Source organism: Morone saxatilis, unplaced genomic scaffold, assembly GCF_004916995.1.
Source record: "Morone saxatilis isolate NCDOM2014 unplaced genomic scaffold, NCSU_SB_2.0 Contig11, whole genome shotgun sequence".
Lineage (NCBI taxonomy): Eukaryota > Metazoa > Chordata > Actinopteri > Moronidae > Morone > Morone saxatilis.
The window spans coordinates 18,671,654-18,692,731 of record NW_023339663.1 but is presented as its reverse complement, the minus strand read 5'-3'; the positions used below and the strand labels follow the sequence as shown (position 1 = coordinate 18,692,731).

At 41.5% G+C, this 21,078-nt stretch overlaps 2 protein-coding genes across 5 annotated transcripts in view; both read right to left on the bottom strand.

The window, feature by feature from the left end:
- Window positions 1–6,391, bottom strand: part of kif28 (kinesin family member 28) — an 11,596-nt gene extending 5,205 nt beyond the window's left edge. Inside the window, exons 1-13 of the mRNA XM_035652070.1 lie at window positions 6,380–6,391; window positions 4,679–4,846; window positions 2,668–2,859; window positions 2,420–2,470; window positions 2,127–2,279; window positions 1,983–2,018; window positions 1,754–1,873; window positions 1,196–1,303; window positions 926–1,080; window positions 731–842; window positions 566–633; window positions 217–359; window positions 16–137 (exon numbers count right to left, since the gene is read on the bottom strand). Of these exons, the coding sequence (XP_035507963.1) occupies window positions 16–137; window positions 217–359; window positions 566–633; window positions 731–842; window positions 926–1,080; window positions 1,196–1,303; window positions 1,754–1,873; window positions 1,983–2,018; window positions 2,127–2,279; window positions 2,420–2,470; window positions 2,668–2,859; window positions 4,679–4,846; window positions 6,380–6,391 (1,440 nt within the window). The remainder of the gene's footprint in view (window positions 1–15; window positions 138–216; window positions 360–565; window positions 634–730; window positions 843–925; window positions 1,081–1,195; window positions 1,304–1,753; window positions 1,874–1,982; window positions 2,019–2,126; window positions 2,280–2,419; window positions 2,471–2,667; window positions 2,860–4,678; window positions 4,847–6,379) is intronic.
- The window catches only part of ahctf1 (AT hook containing transcription factor 1), a 21,000-nt gene continuing 5,501 nt past the window's right edge, over window positions 5,580–21,078 (bottom strand). For 2 of the 4 annotated variants that reach the window (XM_035682383.1, XM_035682384.1), the window contains exons 10-40: window positions 20,827–20,959; window positions 20,183–20,364; window positions 19,865–19,926; window positions 19,399–19,527; window positions 19,123–19,213; window positions 18,836–18,925; window positions 18,329–18,469; window positions 17,934–18,038; window positions 17,537–17,633; window positions 17,274–17,397; window positions 17,100–17,156; window positions 16,552–16,698; window positions 16,137–16,327; window positions 15,864–16,008; window positions 15,592–15,723; window positions 15,198–15,345; window positions 14,780–14,930; window positions 14,585–14,683; window positions 14,099–14,243; window positions 13,723–13,938; window positions 12,600–13,383; window positions 12,227–12,415; window positions 11,702–11,807; window positions 11,159–11,280; window positions 10,784–11,067; window positions 8,625–10,544; window positions 8,077–8,350; window positions 7,809–7,976; window positions 7,629–7,726; window positions 6,992–7,080; window positions 5,580–6,809 (exon numbers count right to left, since the gene is read on the bottom strand). In XM_035682383.1, the coding sequence (XP_035538276.1) occupies window positions 6,611–6,809; window positions 6,992–7,080; window positions 7,629–7,726; window positions 7,809–7,976; window positions 8,077–8,350; window positions 8,625–10,544; window positions 10,784–11,067; window positions 11,159–11,280; window positions 11,702–11,807; window positions 12,227–12,415; window positions 12,600–13,383; window positions 13,723–13,938; window positions 14,099–14,243; window positions 14,585–14,683; window positions 14,780–14,930; window positions 15,198–15,345; window positions 15,592–15,723; window positions 15,864–16,008; window positions 16,137–16,327; window positions 16,552–16,698; window positions 17,100–17,156; window positions 17,274–17,397; window positions 17,537–17,633; window positions 17,934–18,038; window positions 18,329–18,469; window positions 18,836–18,925; window positions 19,123–19,213; window positions 19,399–19,527; window positions 19,865–19,926; window positions 20,183–20,364; window positions 20,827–20,959 (6,818 nt within the window). In that variant the 3' untranslated portion in view covers window positions 5,580–6,610. The remainder of the gene's footprint in view (window positions 6,810–6,991; window positions 7,081–7,628; window positions 7,727–7,808; window positions 7,977–8,076; window positions 8,351–8,624; window positions 10,545–10,783; window positions 11,068–11,158; window positions 11,281–11,701; window positions 11,808–12,226; window positions 12,416–12,599; window positions 13,384–13,722; window positions 13,939–14,098; window positions 14,244–14,584; window positions 14,684–14,779; window positions 14,931–15,197; window positions 15,346–15,591; window positions 15,724–15,863; window positions 16,009–16,136; window positions 16,328–16,551; window positions 16,699–17,099; window positions 17,157–17,273; window positions 17,398–17,536; window positions 17,634–17,933; window positions 18,039–18,328; window positions 18,470–18,835; window positions 18,926–19,122; window positions 19,214–19,398; window positions 19,528–19,864; window positions 19,927–20,182; window positions 20,365–20,826; window positions 20,960–21,078) is intronic. The other 2 variants (XM_035682385.1, XR_004797564.1) reach the window with 2 other exon arrangements.

The following is a 21,078-nucleotide window of genomic DNA, read 5'->3' as shown; positions in this document are numbered from 1 at the left end:
TGTGTGTGTGTGTACCTGTGTGATGTTCGCGTACTGCTGCTCCCAGTCCTTCAGCGCCTCTTGCAGGTGTTGTTCCCACAGAGTCTGAATGGCTCTGATCTGTAGCTCATTGTGGGTCAGCAGCTGACGAAGCTCCTCTGGACACACACACACACACGGACATGTTGACCTCTCTAACCCTGCTGCCTGCTGAATTCCCTTCTCTACTAGTCTTACTGGTCTCGTCGTTGGCTCTGCGTCCCTCCTGGCCCAGCCGGCTCAGTCGTTGCAGCAGCCTGGCATTCTCTGCCTTCAGCTCTTTGACCAGACGCTCAGTGGGGCTCTCGTTCACCACTGCTCGGTTCTGAATACGCTTTGCCCTAAAGAGGTAGAGGAGGTAGGGACACAGCGAGAGAGGTGTGTGGATGGGGTACAGTTGGAGCAGAGAAAATGCCAAGGAGGCCAAGAAAGAAGAAAAAACAGGGGAAGGAGAAGTCTTTTAGAAGTTTAAGTGTGTGTTTTTTATTATGGAGGCAACCTGCTGTTTTTTCATCATGGGTTGCACAACATAAGTGGTTTGTTGTACCTCTCAGCATAACGCAGGGTGGAGAGAGACTCCTCATAGCAGATATCAGCAGGACTCAGCGTGGCAATCTTGAAATTTGAATTAGAAATAACTTAATCGATCTGTGTATTTACAGTGCATAAACATTATGTAATATCATATATCATATATACTATCTTCTGTTACCATAACAGTGCGACTGTTGCCTCCCAGTGCAGACTGCAGCAGCTTGGTGAGAACTGAGTCTCTGTAGGGAATATGGACAACCTTCTTCCCAACTGCCACATCAGCAAGGGAGCTGGAGGAAAGGAAAATAATGAGAAAAATACTGATAAACCATCTGAATATAAAACTAGATGAAGCTAACCCTCAGGCACCAACCTGATAACATTGCCCAAAGTGGTGAGGCTCAAGTTGATGGCTGTGCCCTCTTTCAGTCTGTCCGCCTCCGACCCTGACGACCGCTGACGCTCACTGCCAGCCAGGTCTACCAAGTTAATGTTGGACTGCTTTGTGATACTCTCTTTGGAAAAGATCTGACAGGGAGTCATGTCAATAACAAATGTTTGAAGAAACCTGAAGATAGTACTACATATTGGAGAACTTCTGTAGCAGGACTGAAACTGGAACATAGCAAGTGGAGCCATTTACCTGTTTGAGCTGGAGGATGATGAGCATGTGTGAACGACTGCTATTGGCGTTCATGTGAGTGGCAGCAGTGGTTCGGGTCCTGGTCCCCTGATCCATCAACTGCTCCACCTTCATTTTAAAACTCACACTATAATATGTTTCCAAACACGACACATATAAAAACACTGACACAGCATACATACGAATATTTGACATGCCCCTAAACATCCCCTGTAGCTCTTAGCCTTAGTTTGGTAACTTTAAAGCAGCAACCAGGAACATTCTTCAGGATCTTTTTGTTGATTCTGGCGCCCCCTGTGAACAAAAGCGGTACAGTTTCCTCTGCTTCGTCTTATTGATTTCAAGGGGAATCCGACTGAACACAACCAGGCATTAAGAATAACTTCTCGCTGATGGTCTCGTGCTTATGGAGGTCATGTACAGGCATCAGTATTCAACTTTTTCATAACCAGTTAAAAACTCCTTGTAGTAGGTTTAAGTGAAGTAATATACACTTGTTGTTACACTATGTAGAGGTTTTTCTCTCCATATATATTTACTCTGCATCCATCTCTTTACCTGTGGTGCACTCTCACACGGGACTGTTCGGAGACCCTCCACATAGAAACCTCTTTGCTGCTCCTCTCTGACTCTGAGTCCCCCCGGAGTACGAGACCCCCGAGACAGCAGGTCAACCACCTGGACAGAGAGGAAAGAGACAAAAAGAAGATGATGATGACACAAAAAACAAAGAAAAAGAAAAAAGACAACAGCAGAAACAACAGTAGCTGTTTTTCCCTTCTGTTACCTGCTCATTATAGATTTCCAACATACTGAAAAACACCTGTGTAGACATCAAGAACAAAGATATTTAGTTTTCACACCCATATGTGACACTGTGTGCTGGTAAGGACCTGAAAAAGCCACACACACACACACTCTCTCTCTTTACCTGACACTGTCTGGTCTCCTGGTTTTCTCTGATGGCCTGAAACAGCCGCTCACAGAGTTTAGGAACCAGGCCTTTGTTAGGCCCATAGCCCACCATTGAGTAGCTCTTCCCTGAGCCGGTCTGGCCATAGGCCAACAGTGTGGCATTGTAACCCTGCAGACAGCACACACTCAACCTCAAAATTGTTTTAGCCAACTAGCGCAGAACAAATTCAGCTTGGCAGCAAATAAACAACACTGAGCTTTGTGATACAATGTGAATGAAACTGCAGTTAAGCATATGATGATTGCTACCTGCAGTGCATTCTCAAGAATTCCCTCTCCCAGGTCCTGGAACACACTGTCCTGGGGATAGATGGTATGTTGTGAGCTTTGTAACCCATATTTGTCTTGATCAAACTCTGCTTACCTATTTTTCTGGGTATTTTCTCCCTGGACAGTGGACAGTCTACATTTATATTGTCTAGGTTTTTTTTTTTTACAATCTACAATACATTGTGCTTGTTGGTTTTATGAATTGAGAGAAATGACTCAGAGCTGACCTGGTCAGCGTATCGTCCCCCGGGCTCTTCAGGCACAAAGAGGCCACTGCGGTCTTGTGCAAAGCCACTGTGGGACCAGTAGGCGTAGTCAAAACAAAACGAACGGCGGTTCTGGGATTCACGCGGGTCCTGGATAGTGATGGAGCTTGACACCATGGAGACAATACACCGGCTGCCTGCATCCCTCTCTCTCTGGATGGAGGAAGGAGATACATTGAGGATGAGGAGAGGAGAAAAGAGGGCTGTTGGAGCACTGAAGCTTCCATAACCACATTTAATTTGGATATCAAGGAAAATGGGGGGAAGTGAAAGTAAAGGTTCCTTTATTCCTCTTCTGAAGCAAACTATCTATATGAGAGTCTGATGATTTAGTGTTTTAGATATTAACTTTAAGTTTAATATCTGGTGAGTTTTTATGTGACTTTATTTCTTATGGAACAGTTGCTGAAAGTGTATGGTCTTTGTGGTATTCATAGAAAATCAGTGGGGGAAGACTACTTCCTATTGTTTACATAAGTAAAAGTAGCAATATCATACTGTAGAAGTTTAACAAGGAAACTTTTGTATTAAGACATATACAAATAGCTTGGACCGATAATGTGTGTCTGATTTGTTTTTGTTTTTTTCATAAAAAAGAAATATTTCCACATTAAAATCTAAAAAGGCATCCACTACGTCTGCCTCATTAAAGATTACAGAATATATGAATATGCAAATGTTGTTAATTTCTAAAATTTTCCTGCTGGACACAAGATGTCTCCTACTTCACTGTAAAGTCCATTCTCAGTGTTTGTGCACTGGAGGCTTCACGTTTCTACATCACACTATAAGTTGCATACTGGACCAGGAGTGACCAGGACTATTTGTGGCTTGTAGGCCCCGTAAAATCTGATTTCCATTGAGCACAGAGAAACTTTCCACTTTCAGTAGATGAATGTGAAAACATTGTTCTGGTGTCAAACCAGCACGTACATCATTCTGCACAGTGAGCTCAAACATACAACTGTAGGAACAAAAATATTTTGGAATGGAGTACTCTTGATGTTATAATGAATGAAGAATCATATTAGTTACATCATTGGATTGTAATAATTGATGCATTGTGTTCATCACTTAAACATTGCAATGAACTACTTTATAAATTGCGGTGTAATCCAGTGGTTCCCAACCTGGGGGAACCCTTGGATTGCCAAGGCTTCATGGGGGGTCGCAAGGCCTTCTCGATTTTAAGGCATGTAGGACAACTGAAAAAAAATCTACACAGTAAGCCTCCTCTCATCACCCTGCAATAAAAAGTATGCAGTTATAACAACGAAAGAGCTAATAGAACAAGCCTCAGGGAGAAGAAAACACTGAATTTTAAAAAAAAAAAGAAGCCTATTAAGTATGTATGACTGTATGTATGAATGTTTAAACATAATACAGAGAATTGCATAAAATGTTCCTAAAAACATCAGAACAACTCATCTCTGATGTAACATTCACAGGAAATAATCAAAATTCATTAAAATTGCTACTTTTACACAAACTTCCTGCAGTTATTGCGTTCCCTATTTACAGTTCATCAGTTGTTCTGTACTGTTATTGTTATATACTGAATATCAAATGTAAATAAAATATATAATATTAGTTAGGGGTCATCAGTTTAGTGAATGATAAACAACATTACTGGATTAAATATGCATTAGTTCTATTATATTTTGTATTAATAATCTGAAGCTGTAAAGACACAAATAACTAATGTTCTCAAATAAATGTATATAGTATGAAATGGAAATACTCAAGTAAAATACAAGAACCTCAAAATTGTACTTTAGTAAATTTACTTAGTCCACCAAAAGGAATCCCTTTAGTGTATATACACTGCAGTATAAAGCAGCACATATTAATGTCAGTGAATGTGATACCATACACATACAGCACATTGCTATACATAAACATTAGGAAAACAGGCAAATAAATAATGAACAAAAGAAAAAGATGGATGGAAATGAAGCGTGTATCCACTGACCTTGTTGAACGGTCGGACTCTGACGGCCACTTTGACACAGTCCTTGCTGTGCATGTCTGAAGCTTTAGCCCTCATGGTGCAGCAGGCAGGTATCAGCACTGTCAGACTGTCACACTGAGTGATCAGCTCCCTCAAAGGGGAAAACGCAGGACTGTGTCGAGTTACACGCTGACAGGGACACAATCAGCTCAGTATGGCAGGGACTACGGTGTCCATCCTGTTAGGAAATCCCTCATGAGGTTTAACTGAAAACCTGATGAAAGGAATTTCATTGACTTGCTGAAAGATGGATGCGTCCATAAATAGTTTAAAGTAAAACAGAGACAATGTTAGGTAGCCACAGCTACAGACTAAAATTAAATATCATAGTTGATATTTAATGCAGCATGCCTAATGCAAAGTTAATTTTTAGGATAATCAGCATTTAATATGGGAAGAAATACGCTTTTAGTTTTCTTTTTCCCACCCTGGTGTTTTGTTAGTGGAGATAAGGCTGGTTTCGCTTTCACCTTGTCTACCAGCATAAATTATAGAAGAGACAGAGAGCCCTGGGAAATGGGATAGTCAAATTTATAAAGGGTGGTTACACATGTTTACAGCTACATTTATGTCAACATTTCAGTCCCATAAATTCACCCTAACAGCTAAATTTCTATTAACTATAAGCTGACCTGACATTTAAAAGATTCAAACTGGACGCTGGTGAATTGGATGTCTGATATCTGAGGTACCAACAGGATGAAGTCTCAGCTATTTTGTGAAGGATAATTAGAGGCTTGTAGCTCCTTCCAGTGGTTAACTGCACACCTCAGACAGACAGAAAGAAAAAGGCTTTGTGGTCCAATCACCCCTCAAACTAACAAAAGACTGAATTGAATTGAGACACACTCAACACCAGGAGTAGAGAAATATTCAAGCTTTACCATATTTATCAAAGAGCAGTCATCAAAAATAAGACATTCTACATACATTCATCAGAAAATAGCCCATGTTTCAGGTGGTGGTTGCCATTAATTTAATTAAACAAACCTATTAACATTTCCCAAAAACAATTAACTCCAAACCGCTGTGCAAGACCTTTTTTGTTTCTTTCACACTATACAACATCCCCATGACATACAAAAACAGTCCAAATGTGATGGCAATAGTCTGCCTCTTTAACAAAAAACCCTTCAAAACGACTGATATTTTAAGACTATGGCATAGGCAGTCAGATTAGATGATCAAATGCATTCCAGACACTTAAAACTTCAAAATGAACATAATTCTTTAGGATTTATTTATTAATTTTATTTGGAACATAGCAAAAAACTATATACAAATGTATCAGTAGAAATCTTGTATCTCCACTGGGTTGGTTGCTTTTCTTCTTAAATAGAAAAACAGCAGGCCTCAAAATCTTAAAAGTAAACAAGAACAAAAAACAAAACAAAAACAACCTTAAAATTAAAAAAAAGAATGTAAATAAAACCTTTTCATCAAAGGCAGGTTCAGTTCAGTCTCTCTGGTTTTAATAATGGGAGCTTCTAAAAGCCCATCGATTGCTTTCCCTTGTGCCATTCTGTGCCCAGAGAAATAAGCCGATTATAAGGAGCGTCGCACAATGTCCAAAAAAAAAAAATGGCCACAGATACAATACCAAGTGAAATAGAGTTAGTACGAGCGGGACGTGTGAACTCTAAAAATATAGTCCTCTCTCACACTGCTATCCATCAGTGCGTTTTGTCCCAAAAATATATTTTTATGCCTACATTGCTTTTATTTTATTGTCCTACAGAGAAGTCAATGTACAAACCGCAGCACTGTGAGGCATTTGAGGAAATAGAACCATCATGAGTTTAGGCATACACTTTTATTTGACAGCTCCTGACCGAGTTGGTTAAGACCTGGTGGCTGTCTGAGGTTCAATGGTTAGAACCACCACCAACCTCCTTAGAGTTTCTTCCTCCGTGTGACAGGTTTTGTGAAAACGGTGTCCATTATGCGCTTGCGTCGAAGGTTCATGCTCGGGGGCAGGGCCTCTCCCTCCTTAATTCTCTTCAGCGCCCGTGGGAGCGGATCAGCTGGGCTGGGCAGAGGCGAGAGCAGGTCCACCTCTGCTACGGGAGGCGGCTCCGGAGCGGCTTTGGATCTGAAGGTGGGCAGAGGACACAGTGATTAAGACAAATAAAAGTCATAAAAATAATGGCATTTTTTTAGTAAACAGATTTAAAAATGGAGTCTTGTTTAAAATATTAAGACTATGCAGTTCTTTGTGGTATCCTCCATCTTCGAGGTGCACAAGATGTTGTGCTTAGGGGAGCGGAACCTTACTTGGTTGCTCGTTTGCCTGTTTTTCTGGTCTTAGAAACACCCACTGCTTTCTCGACTTCCAAAGGATCTTCTTCTGAAGCAATTTCATCCTGGGACAAAACAAAAAACAAAACGTTTTATTTCAAATTAAGCTATAATCATTGCAATATGGCTATCCACTTCCATTTAAGAGCAGTGAAAATGTATTTTCGTTGGTGCAGACATACCTTTCAGAAAACAGCTACCTGACTGTATTAGTTTTCATTAAAACAAGGCAATCCCCAGACACTAAAAACATTCACATACATGCTCCATCACACCATCACATAGTCCCTATCACACTAACCATTATACAAACAAATCACAGGCACACATCAACATATAACAATTAGCACATTCATCCAGTACTATAATACTATAAACAAAGTAGTTGCCAGGATAACACTGTAATTTGGTAACTGATTTGCATATAATCAGCTAATATGATACTAGAGTGGTAGAAGTCAAAGCTAGTTTTAATCTTTTACTTTCTATTTTTGAGAAAGAATCAAAAACTCTCCACTTTGTGCAAACAATGAGCTCAACATGTTTAATGAACTGACGTACAGACATTACACTCCACACTAAACATGTGAGACTCATAAGCAGAAGCACTTACAGGAGGAGCAACAGAGGTGTCTTTGACAACTCTTCTCCTGCTGCGAGTGACGGGCGCCGCGGACTCTTCACTCGGCCCTGGAGACTCTGCTCTATTAGCTGACACACAGACACAACACGGGTTAAAAAAACGATCAGGAATGAATGGACGGACATGCAGGTAAATGGACACACGGTTCACCTCTTGTTCTTCTTCTCGAGGGGGAGTAGATGAATGAATGCTCGCCTGGACTAGACTCGTCATCCTCGGGTTCGGGGAACAGGCTGTCTTGTAGCGAGTGATCCTGCTCCACTGACGACTTTGTAGCTCTCTTGCTGGTTCTTACCATCTTTGTAACAACGACGCCTCCTGTAAAACAAAGAGTTTACACATTCATGTCCATACACTAAAACCTCTTTATTTTATAGCAGATGTAGGGTGGAGGTGTGTTGTGCAGCTGTATACGTACCTTCCTGCTTCTCTTCCTCATCCTGAAGTCTCTTGATGAGGGCGTCTGCGACAGGGGTTTCAGAATCCACCTCCAATGGTGAGTCCAGTAAGGGAAGGTCTTCCTCAGGGTGATCCCAGAGTTTGCTTCTGGTTGGTCGAAGGGAGTTGGTGAGACCGGTGTTGCTGTTCAGTTCAGGCTCAAACAGAGCTTCACTTTCATTTATATTTTCCGTCATCAACTCTGCTCTCTTCTTCCTTACACTCTGAGGAAGTGATACAGGAACCAGTTTCACCTGCGAGTGTTAAATGTTTTCAGTGATTGCCAGCGGATGGATAGGGTTGATCAACATGTAGTGTGGAATAATGTATAATGGATGAAAATATGAAACTGAAAATGATTAGAGGTAAAACTAATAACTTTATGTCTAACATATGAGAGAGAAAGGTCACCTGGTGGTTTAACATCAAACATAAATAGCCTCTTAACATCAGATGATGATGATGATCTATGAAGCTTTACATTCTTGATATATTAATATATATATATTAAAAAAATGTAATCCTTACTTGTGGATAAACATTCAGGGTGATCCGGTTGGACTGCCGAGTCGACCTACTGGGGCTGGAAACTGTTTTTTTGCTCTCTTCCTCCTCCAGCAGGGTCTCTGATGATTCAGTCTTAGATTTCCTGGAGTTGCGTTTGGCAGGGGATGCAAACACCTCCTCCTGTTCCTTCTCTTCTTTCAGGATCTCTAATGGCAATGGCACCACCTCACTGCTACTCAGTATCCTCCTGCTGGACCTCCTCGGAGTGCTGCCCTGAGCAGTCCTGCGTTTAGCCGGTGTGGGAGTCTTGGAGCTTGTTTGCTCTGAAGCCTTTGTGTCTGTGCCCTCATCCTCACCCTCTGTGCCTGCAGACACCTCCTCACTGCCACTTTGGCTGGCCTTTGTTGAAGGCGCCTTCTGGGAAGCCCGTCGTCTACCTGGAGAAGAAGCCTTGGAGGTTGATGCAACCGTGGTGTCATTATCCATGGCCTCCTCCTCTTCAACAGGCTGAGTTTTGCGAGTAGTTCTTCGAGGTGTGCTAGCTCGGACTTTGATCTCTTTGTTCTGTTTACCTTTTCTAGGTGTGCGACTAGGTGAGGCAGGGGCCAGAGTGCTTGTTTCTGCCTCCTCCACTTTCCCATCCTCCTCTGCTTCCTCCTGCAGCGGAGAGATAAAGGTAACTGCCCTCGCCCTTGTGGTTCTCCGTGTTGGGGTGGAAGGAGCTTTCTTTTTCCTCTGGGAAGTGGGAGTCTCTGGCACAGGCTGTTCCTCCGGCTGGCTATTTGACACAGGTTCTTTTTGTTTTCTCGGCCTTCCCCTCTTTTTCGTTTCTTTCTCTGTCTTAATTTCTTCCCCGTTATCCTCTTTCGTCTCTGCTGGGACTATGGGGTCCTGCTGCTTCTCCTCCACAACGGTTGCTGTCTCAGCACTGGGGGCGATCTCTGTTTCCATATTAACAGGCCCATTTTCTCCAGGCTCTTCCTGGTCCTCAGCAGGTGTTGGTTTGACCTCCTCCTCCTTTTCCTTCTCCTCCTCCTTTTCCTCCTCCTGTTCCTTCTCTTCCTCCTCCTGTTCCTTCTCCTCCTCCTCCTCCTTTTCCTTCTCCTCCTCCTTTTCCTTCTCCTCCTCCTCCTTTTCCTTCTCCTTCTCCTCCTCCTCCTCCTCCTTTTCCTTCTCCTCCTCTTCCTCCTCCTCCTTTTCCTCTTCTTCCATCTTCTCTTCAGCTGCATCTTTCTCTGCCACAGAGTCTTTGTCATCCACAGCTGCTGGAAGTTCTTCCACTGGAGTTGGCTCACAGACCGAAAGACCAACAGGTTCCTGGTCTTCAGCCAGCATGACTAACTCTGTATCCATCTGTTCTTTAGCATCCTCTGTTTCATGGTTTTCATCAGTGTTTTCGGTTTGTAGGACAGCTTGGTCATCGAGAAGTTCTGTCTCTGTCAGTCCATCTACTTCAGCTCCATCCAAGATGTCCAACTCTTTCTGCTGGTCCTCTTCAGAGGCTCCTTCAGACAGGAGAGGATCCTGATCATCTGTGCCCAAAAGAATATCCTCAGGTTTGGTCACAAGTTCATCACTAGCCTCCACTGCTGGAGAAAGGGTGGGAGGGTCGGAGAATTGCAGATCATTCTCCATAGGTTGCGTGTCTGCATCTTTATCCCCGTCTTCTTCCATATCGAGCATCAGAGAGAAGCCAGTGTGAGTTTCAGACCTTGGGTCATCTGGCACAATAGCTTGCGGAAGCTCAGGAAGACCCAGCTGAGAACTGGCCACCAGGCCGGCCTGTCCCTCCATGAGCTCCAGGGGTACCAGGAGAGTGGTGGATGGCTTGAGCTCCAAGTAAGACGATCCTTGCTCTTCAACCTCATCTGCTTCCATCCCTCCTTCATCTGCACCCAGTCTCACCATGACCACCTCGCCCTCCATGTCCTCCTCTACCATCTGTAATGGAGCCAACATGCAGGTTGCTATCAATCAATTAATAATTTAGTCTATAAAACTTCAGAAAATGCAGAAAATGTCACAATTGTCCAGAACCCAAGGTGACATCTTTAAATCAGATATTCAGTTTATAAAAGAAAAACAAAACAAAACAAGGAAAGTAGCAAATCCTGGCAAATGATCAACTAATCAATTAATTGACCATAACTGATTAATAACTGCAGCTCTTCATTTGTTACCTTCATCTCTGCACCGGGCGTGATAAGAGGGAACTCTGCTGTCTCCTGCTCTGACAGACTTGACAGGAAGTGTGTGTGTTGCACAAAGACTGAACTGGGTTGGAGGGGTGGCAGCCTCCCATTACCCTGGACCTCCTCAATGATCTCAACCTCACTACCAGAGTCCTCCTCCTCCTCCTCCTCCTCTTCTTCATCCTCTACTTGATCAGACTCCTCCTCATCTTCTTCTTCCTCTTCAGACATAGGGCTAGAAAGCTCTTCACTATCGTTTAAACTCACAACAGCTAGGAGATAAAAAGAAAGAAAATGAGTACAATTTCACTGTAACAGTAAGAGCGGCCGTGTTAACGTGCATTTGTGGACAATCTTCCTTACAGTGGGAGTCTGTGCCAGTTGGCTCGGAGGACGTCACAGAGGCAATAGATTTCTGGCTGGTGAACACCGGGGGAGGTTCAACAGCTGCCGGCTCCTCCTCTTCAACCTCACCTAATGATTCACTGGGAGAATTACATAATTTTAACTTGTGAAAAACAAAATAAACAGATAAGCAGCTGGTAGGAAACACAGGGTTACACAAAATCCCCATATTTGTGTGATATGGTATAATGTAGACTCACTGACAAGGTCTGTGACCTACAAGGTTTGTATTAAATTCTAACATAAATGTTTTAATCTAAGTGAAAGTATTAAAGTAATTATTGTTCCTTGGGTGCATTCAAGTTTAAAAAGACCTACAAACCAAAACAAGAACTAGGTTCTCCTCCTGGCTTCATCAAAAGGTTCTTGGGTTACTCAAAAAACTCTGATTATTTCTATCTGATATACACTTCACAGTGAGAGTTTTAAGGGTTTTTAATTGAACAATGTGGTGTCACAGTAAAGACATTTCTTTCTTCTTTTAGTAAACAGGGCGCATACCTGTTGAAGGATGTCTGGGTCTGTGATGCGTTGTGGATTCCTGAGCGGGTGAGCGGAGGAGACAGATCACCGCCAAACAGATGTCTCTGCACAAACTCTGTCAGATCTGTCAGACAATACAGAAGAATCATCTACTGTAAGTATGAAGTCAATCATTAGAACCTTGTTATGGCTGCGTAATATAATGTTTCAACCTACAATGATAAGAGTCAGAAAAAGAAATGTGTATTCAGAGAATCATAAGACATACAAGAAAGACAGAGATAAATAAGCTATATACAATAATTATTTGTTAGTTACTACTTGACAAGCAAAACCAAACTGCTAGCCTAATTATGCTATGATTACTAGATTTTATGTAGATGTTATCGTTATTCTCAACTCATACTGATTTTATATAGCGACTTGAGCGATCAAATGGAAGTAGATTCCTTTTGCTTTGGCAGGACCCAAAATTAAGATGGAGACAATGCAACGACAATATCTTAAAGTTTTACAGTATAAATGCATCATTTAAGGTTCTACCTGTTGATTGCTCCAGCTCCTCTTCTGGTTCATGCGTGGGTTCAGTGGCACCAGATGGTTTCAGACACTCAATGAACTCAGTGGATTCAGTGGCCTCTGACTGGATGTCCTGTCCCGTAGCCTTCACTGGTTGATCCTGAGATTCGACCTCAATGCCAGAGTTGGCGCTCTCAGTTACCTGGTTACAAACTAGTCGCATACAAAATGTGTCAAGCAATGGTTTAAAGAAGTGTGGCAAAACACAATTTTTAACATTATTTCCGAAAATCTAAATATCAGAGGATAGGACATGTTTTGTGTGAAGCAACGCAACTCTTATAAATAATATGAAGTCATAGAGAAACAAATAGAGCAAATTCTGCAAATGAATTACCTTGATTGTGACTAAACGTCTCCTCTTGGTCAAGAGTTGCAGCATCTTCTTGTTTGGTACTTGACTCAGCGTCCTGTTTTTCCTCCTTTTCAGACTGAACCTCTTCTTCGTTTTCAGCCTCCTGTTCTGACTGAACCTCTTCTTCGATTTTATCCTCCTGTTCTGACTGAAACTCTTCCTCGGTTTTAGCCCCCTGTTCTGACTGAACTTCTTCCTCTGTTTTATCTTCTTGTTCAAGACCAATCTCCATCACGTCCTCAAATATTTCATCCTCTTTCGCCTCCTCTTCTTCCCTTTCTAGATCCTCTGATGTCAGGAGAGGAGTCTGCTCAATGATGGATGAGGGTTTTTCTTCTGGTTCCCCTTTTTCAGTTAGGCCTTTGATGTTTATCGTCACTACCTCGTCTTTTTTCTCTGGATCTGTATGCTCTTCTTCCTGCTCTTCTGAAAGAGGTGCATCGTAGTACTCTAGAGTGGTGTCTGTTGAACGCACAGGCGTCTGGCTGGAATCGAAGCTCAGGCTAAGTTGTGCTTGCGTTGCATCTGATGGTCTGCTGTCTGCAGCATCTTTGTGGATGGAGGATGACTCGCTCTCAAAGCATCTCAGTTGTGGCGAGGGTACACCACCTTCTGGAGGCATGAATTTTACGTGAGATTGTTCTCCTTCCTCATCTCCCTCCTCTTCCTCTTCCTCTTCAGCTGGCTGCGAGGACCAGGTCTCACGCGTAGCCTTGGGTAGTGTGGAGCCTCTGGCCAGCAAGCTAATCTCACTTTCTGCTGCCATCTAGAGAAAAGCACAGTTCCAAAGAAGATTGGAAGACACATTTTATTATAAAGACAAAATCTAACCTACCAGCTAAACAAGGAAGATAACTGATGGGTCAGAGGTGCAGATACAGACCACTAACCAAAAATAAGCAGTTTAAAAGCAATGTAATAACTAGTTAGTTAATCAGTGGATTATTGTAACTTGTACTCCTAATATGAATAAGAAGATTTTTTTTAAAAAGGTACCATGTTTAAAATAACTTTTAGAAACCAATTATTGGCCAGAAGAGAGTGTTTTGTTTGTTTCTTTGTGCATTTTTACAGAGTCAATACACCACTCCTATCTTTGTCTTACCCCATTGGTCCATCGGATGCCCTTCTCTGGTTCCGGAGATTCTGCCTCTTCGATAAAAGTGATTCTACTTTCTTTGCTGCGGAGTGGGGGGGTGATGGATCGTCCTGGAGAAGCAGAAGGGGTGGCGACCGGAGTGGGCCTAAGGCTGCTGCGCAGGATTGACTGAGGAGTGAAGGCTGAGAACACAGGGCCAGAAGCAGCCAAAGCCCGAGCTCGCTGAGAGAGCAAATCAGGTAAAGTGTAAGTGGAAAAAAAAACCCTGAAATACTGCAAACTCATTTATTAAGAAAATAAACCATATAAACAACATTTGACTTATTTGGATGTCCTGACTAAGTGCTGATGAAATTTAATTAACTTTATTTCAAAACCTCACCTTGACAACTTGCGGTGTTTGCAGCAGACTGAGTTCAGGGGCCTTGCTGATGCTCTTTGGAGAAACCCAGGAGCTGGGAGGTCTGGGAGGGCTGAGGAGAGTGCGAGGAGTCTGACAGGAGGGGTGAACGACGAAGTCCATCAGCCTGCGTCACATAGAAGACGAAGAAGGAACGCAAAGAATTAAAGGTGCTGTCTTAACAAAACTCTGCTGTGCATGCATGTGGAATATAAATATTAACATTCAAGTGTTTGTTGAAAGTACAATATACTACTAATAACTAAGTTTCTTACAGTGAGGTCTCTCAAAATATAATAGTATATCAGTTCTGTGGAAATTTGACTTATACCCTTTAAGAGGGTATTACTAAATATTATTAATTAAAAAACACTTACTTAATTAGTTAATTGTCATATCTTTATGACATTAAGATCAAACTACTTGTATTCTAAAGTCTGCTTATGGCAAAGGCTCGCATGAGATTACCTTGACTTTCGTTTGGAGGTCATGGTGATAGGAGTTCCCAAGAAGGGGTCAGGAAGGGCTAAAGAGGGCTTGGGGCTCTGAACATCAGCTACCCTGGGGCTGGCAAAAACAAATCGACAAAGGGTTAGAAAATAATCATATAAAACAAAAGGATAATTACCTCTAAGGATCAAATTGAAGTTATTTTCTGCTCACCTCTTGACTGGGGTGGACTGTGGTGAAGCTCCTTTGCCTAACCAAACCTCCTCGATCTTGGTCAGAACATTGTTTATGAAGCCGGCCCTCGACATCACCTTCTCATTGGTAGAGCGTTTGGTGATGGTTGACAGTGGCTGCGGCCGAGAAACTGAAGCACAGTGTGTAAACGTGTTATTTATATTCAATCAACAGTGTTTTTTTAAGCCGTTGAAAAACACAGACCCTGTGTTCGTTTGTTGTTTGCAACTACAGGGTTTGTTTTTTAACAGTGTATATGATATGGAGCCATATTTTGGAACATACTGAGCAAGTGATTGTTCAAGTGTGATTTGAGAAGTTTCTATTAACACTCTCATACTTTTTCCTGCTGTGAGAATATTGGGGTAATCCGTTATAGATATGAATCCCTCCTTACCTTCTCTGTGGATGGCGTAGGTATGCTGGTAGGGCTTGGCTTTTTCCATCGCCAGTTTCCTCTGGACTCTGGGCAAAACTTTGCCATACTGATCCAATATAGAGTTCCTGGTGTTGGATCGTTCTTTAAGTTTTGGGTCTCGCTCATTCTAGCAATAAAGACATAAGAGACTGCGGTTATAAATCTTGTGGGATTTAAGTATCTTCGCTCAATAAAAAGGCATAGTGATGGACTTTTCATAGCTGGATGTTGTGATTTAAAGCTTAGATGTCTAAATTGATAACAATTTATTAGTATGTCTGATTCTGAATTCTTTAATAAATATCACACACTACATATCAAGATAAAACTGTGATAATTAGCGTAACAGTTTACATGCGTGTGTCAGACATACCACCAGGTTCATTTTGAGGCTGTGGTTGAGCTGCAGGGCAGGAATGTAGTTGGCCTGCTGAAGGTAATGAACCATCAGCAGTTCTCTGTTTTGGAGACCCCCTGTACCCTGGAGGAACTTCTCCAAACATTCCTGAAACGCAAACCCAAGAGCCTCGAGTTTTAGGCACTGACTTTATAATCCCAAAACACAGAAAGTTTAATCTACAAGCAGAATAATGAGGGTTAGGGTTTAAACCAATGTAACCATGCAGTCACTCATCTCTCTCCTACCTGCTCAGTGAGTCCCAGGGGCAATTTGAGCAGCTCCTTGATGAGGCCCAGCTCCTGGCAGCTCTCATACAGGAAGCCCAGAAGCTCACCCATGTTGAGGCGATTAGAGTGCTGCCGAACTAAGGACCACGCCTCTATGAGACACCTGGAAGAAGGGCACACCATTAACTATTTAAAAGGCTGCCATCGGATTGCCATCAGATTGCCATCATGCTTGTTTCCTAAAACAAAAAGCCACTTTTCTTGTCCACTTTTCACAGCTGCAAACCTTACCTATTGTGTAGCAGTACAGACAGGCAGAGTTTGGCCTGGGAGGTGGAGGAAATTGGGGGCTTTGTAACGTGGAAGTATCGTAGTGCCACTGAGTGTTGGCCCTGGCACATCAGTGCTTGCAGGACACGCTCATGCTGCCACTCAAACTGACACTGAGATGCAGCTGGATGCAGGAGCAGCTCAAATGAACTCTGATCAGGACAACAGACAAAGGATGGTGATGATGGACAAAGGAAGAAGAGTTACAAGAGGATGTAATAGCTGTATTTAGTATCAATGTTTATAAGGTAAATGTTTTAAATATGCAAATACTGCTGCCCCATTTCCCTTTAAATACAACAGAGCTATTTTGCCTCACACAACCTCTTTGTATTAAAATTCAGGGAAATATAAAGTCAGTCAGATGTATGCATACCTGGTGGTCATGATGGTCCAGTAGCCAGAGGCCTTGTACTAGTTTCACAAGTCCAATTGGGATGGCAAAGGCTGTGGGGAAAGACTCCACTGATGCTCCCTCCTTATTGGGGAAGGAGTACATGACATCCAGCAACAGGTAAATCACCTGGGACAACAGGTCAAGGCTCATACATGTAGTCTTATTTTAGTATTTAGTATGTACTCACATACAAGGAATTTGCTTTGGTAAATTGGTGCATAACAATAAACAGAAAAATATAAAAGCTAAAAACAGACAATAAGGAGAGAAAATGTGTACAATATTACTGTAATTTAAATAAACAATTTGTAACAATAAGAAAGTCACATTTACAACTGTGACAGAGGTTACTAGCTTGTAAATTACCCAACATTAAACACTACAACTGTATATCCACAGCCACAAAAACTACTTTAAGCAAATAAACAGCTGAAAAAGCAATCCTTGAATTCACAAATAAATACTGGAGCTGACCATGGCTGACGTGAACATGACTTTGCATTTGGCCATTATTACTCAAAGGATACAATTGCATGTTTGGCAGCTTCATCGATGTTGTCCAGCAGATAAATGTCCAACAAGGCCTGTGGATCAATAAAATTAATTATTTACACGTTGTAAGAACCACAGGTGCATAATCTATTTGATATAAATTAGATAGTAAAAAATCAATTAAATTAAAAATAAAGTTTAATGCTTACATGCAATGTAGGTGGTGGGTATTGCCCTGTCCCACCGTCGTCCCTTTTCCACAGGTTGGTCAAGCGTTCACCACACTGCCTGACCAAACCGTCAATCATCAGGCAGTCTGCACACCACTTGCCCCTGAGAATGTCAGCATTAGATCGGACATGTCATTTTAACATCTTATTGGCTCTACTATTGCTCAAGAAGTAAAGATACTGGTTAGCTGAAGTCCAGAATTTGTTATATGTGTAAGATTTTTCAAGCAAAAACTACTCACTTAGCCAGCCTGGTGAGCTCCTCTCTGCGTATTGTATAATAGTTGCTGATGACTGAGTGAGTGTAGAATGGCCTGGAGATCTGGAGAGCGTCATTGTCTGGTGAGGAGAGAAAGAGAAAATAAAACTGAATACAGTGATATTCAGAAGTTTGACAACCCCTTAACAAACTGTATGCTCCAATAATATTTACACACTTGAACTACACACATTTCTGCAGATTTTAATATGCGTTTACAATTTTGCTACATTGCACAACGCTTATAGTTTAAGAATATCTCTAACCCGAGTGTTATTCCACCTGCTTACAAATTGTTCACTCACTGACACTGAGTAATTGTGTGGTTTGAAATTGCTGGTAAGGTTTCCCAGATCACGTTTATGCCAGCAACACTTTACCTGATCCTTCAGGCAGCAGACCGGTACGACAGAACCAGAGCACCACCTGAGCGTACTTGGAAATCAGACTGGACACCATGTTCTTGTTCATCAGACCCACCAGGCCTAAACAATGAAAAATATAACCATAACTTATCAATAACTATGAATGACACAAAATGACAGATTGTCAGTTGCTTGATCAAATGAAAGTTTATTTAACCATAAAGCTATAAGATGCTAAATATCATCATTTTACTGACATCAACAGACATAAAAAGAGTGTTTGATTTTAGTTTAGCACAAATTTGAATTAATATTACAGTGTGTCTGTGTGTTGGCTGAATCTATTTCCACTGACATCATAGGGAAAAATAACACTTGCACATGTGATTGTATCTGTGTGGATATTGCACCTTTTTGTGTGAGCTCCTGAGCTTCATTGAGCAGACAGTGGAAGATGGTACTGAGGTTACTGAGCAGCCTCTGGCTGTGCTGTAGCAGCTGCATGGTCTGAGGATCTGTAAAGTTGGATGAGCTGTCAAACAGCGGAGCACCTGGACACACAAAGGAGGAAGGAGGAACACATAAATAAGAAATAAATGTATTAATGGAAACAAACTTGTAAACCGAATTTATATCACTTAAATAATGAATAATTTACAATGTCAACAAATGGAGGAGACAAACATTTCCTATTGTTGGTAAGCTTAAATAATACTGTAATGTAAAAGTCTGACTTATCAGCCTGAAGAATTAATAGAATTAATAGAATTACCTTGCCAACAGGTCATGCAAATATATCTGATCTAATCCATTTAAATGTATCACTGGGTAGCATTAAACTTCTGGCCTGTCTAAACAATGTTCTATATAACTCAGAATGTCTTTCAATTAAAAAAAAATAAAAATAAAATACATACAGATGCCATCCAGTTCCTCCTTGGTCTGGACTACTTTGTTCCAGGCCCAATCCAGGATGTAGCGCAGGTTCAGTGCAGAACCTGGTTGTTCTGTTGAAGACAATTACAAGCATTAGTGATGACTGCGGGGCTGGTGGTATGTTTGTAAAGGAGCTTTTAAGCTTTTAAGTACTACTTCTGCGAGATGAAGCCACGTCTTTATCACCTACTTGCTGTTATGGGTAAAATGGGTTTAGGCGAGCAGTTAGAGAAACAATCTGACAGATACTCCGAATAGGACTCCTCACCTTCTGCAGTCCACTGCTTGATGCAGCCTGTGATCAGTCCCAAGGAGCTGGTCTCCACTGCTGTGGACAAGATGGCATCCAGTTGCTCCTCCTAAAAGCCCCCATCAAGTTACATGTATAAATTACTATAAGAAATTACAACATTTGATTTAATTCTGTATATTGTTTTGTATCATTAGAAGATTAGATTTTCTTAAATGTGAAGTAAAAGAGGGAGAAGAAAAGCATGAATAACGGTGGCTTTCTGGGTCTGTGCGAACAAGTATGTATGTGTACCTGAGAGAGGCTGGAGGCTTGGGTGTCAGCCAGGCGAGATGAGAGTAGACCGGACATGAGGCAGCGGGAGTAGCTGGTGGAGATGATGTCACTGGAACAAGGAGCAGCTTTCTTCAAAAAGCTCAGGGTCTGGTGTTAATGACAATCACAATGGCGAGGTGTTGATAAAAGAAGCCTACTATCCATTCAAACCATATTCACATATTTAAATCCTGTCTACATGGTAAATATTGTGTAGCCGTAGTGATAAACATCACATCTTATGCTCGTTCCAACACAAGAATACACAATGAAAAGGCTAATTATTACAGAAGAAAACCCATGTACTAAAATACAAACAGTTTGAAGTCTGTCTTTGCATTTACATAGTCACATTTTCACTTTTAAAATCTGAATTTGGACTTGCCAATAAATGAATGGTGAGGTAAACATTTGTATCACAGTAAAATTAACACAGGGAACTTGCCTCTTTCTGATACCCAGAGCATGTTAAGTGCACAATTCCAGAGTTGAGCAAGCAGGTAGCATCTGTAACATGAAAGGAAAAAAGTCATTTTCAAAAAATCAAAATCAAAATCAATTTTATTAGTAAAATGATATTTCAACTACAAACTAGGGGCATGTCTGCACAAGCAAACTCATGAGCAATATAAACAGGCAACAGCAATAAACAAGCATGGACCCTGGCAAAAATTAAAACAGATAATTCAAGCCTACATTGCATCACATGTCTCTAAAGAATCTCACATTTAGACAATTTTATATATATAGTGTCTACACCTACCAAAGTTATAGGTGGTGGGGTTAAAGTACTGTTCCGGTGGGGGGCAGGTGAAGGGCAGGCCCCTGCTCAGGCTGCGGTCATGCACCACCACATCCAGGAGGGGGTGTGAAGACACCATCTGCACCACTGGGTCCAGAGACCAAACTGCCAGGTAGGGACAATTCTGCAAAGACTCCCCCGTTCTGACAACAAACAAGTGAAAGGCAGTGTCAGATTGAATCAAGCAATCATTACAACAATGCCAGGAAAAGAGGACACAGTGACTACTAAAATGGTTTCAGCAGTACTCAAAATATCTACTTTCTGTTTCTCTTTTGTTTTTGAAATACATTGTCAATCAGGTGGTCAGCCACAGAGAAGTTCCATTTTATTTTTCATACACCTACATGGGAATCTTTATATTATTATAATATCTAGGTTTCCTCTCTGTCACAAACCAAACATTTACAGTATACTACATGTTGTGCATGTACAGCTGTTCTAATTGCGTTCCCTTGTCTGATGTATTCCTTTAGTAATACATACATTTACAACGTGTAATTCATTTTACAGTCTGTAATGCTTATTTATTCTCTATGAAATACTGAAATGGTTCAAAAAGTTAAATTATTAAAAATGATTAGCAAAATCAGTCTCCACTATACCTTAAAGAGTCTGGCATTTGTGCGTGGTACCAACGGTTGATGTCAAAAACCCCAATGAAAGTAGATGGAGTTCCCTGACCATAGGCCTTCACTTGCCAGCTGAAGATAGACACACTGGTGTCTGGAGATGCAACTGAAAAGGAGAAGTATAGGTAAAGTGAGACGACAAAGGCAGGTAAGAAATAAGAGAGACAAAGAGCAGGACTGTTCTCTATTATGCAATAGAAGCAGTTTTATTCACAACACACAATG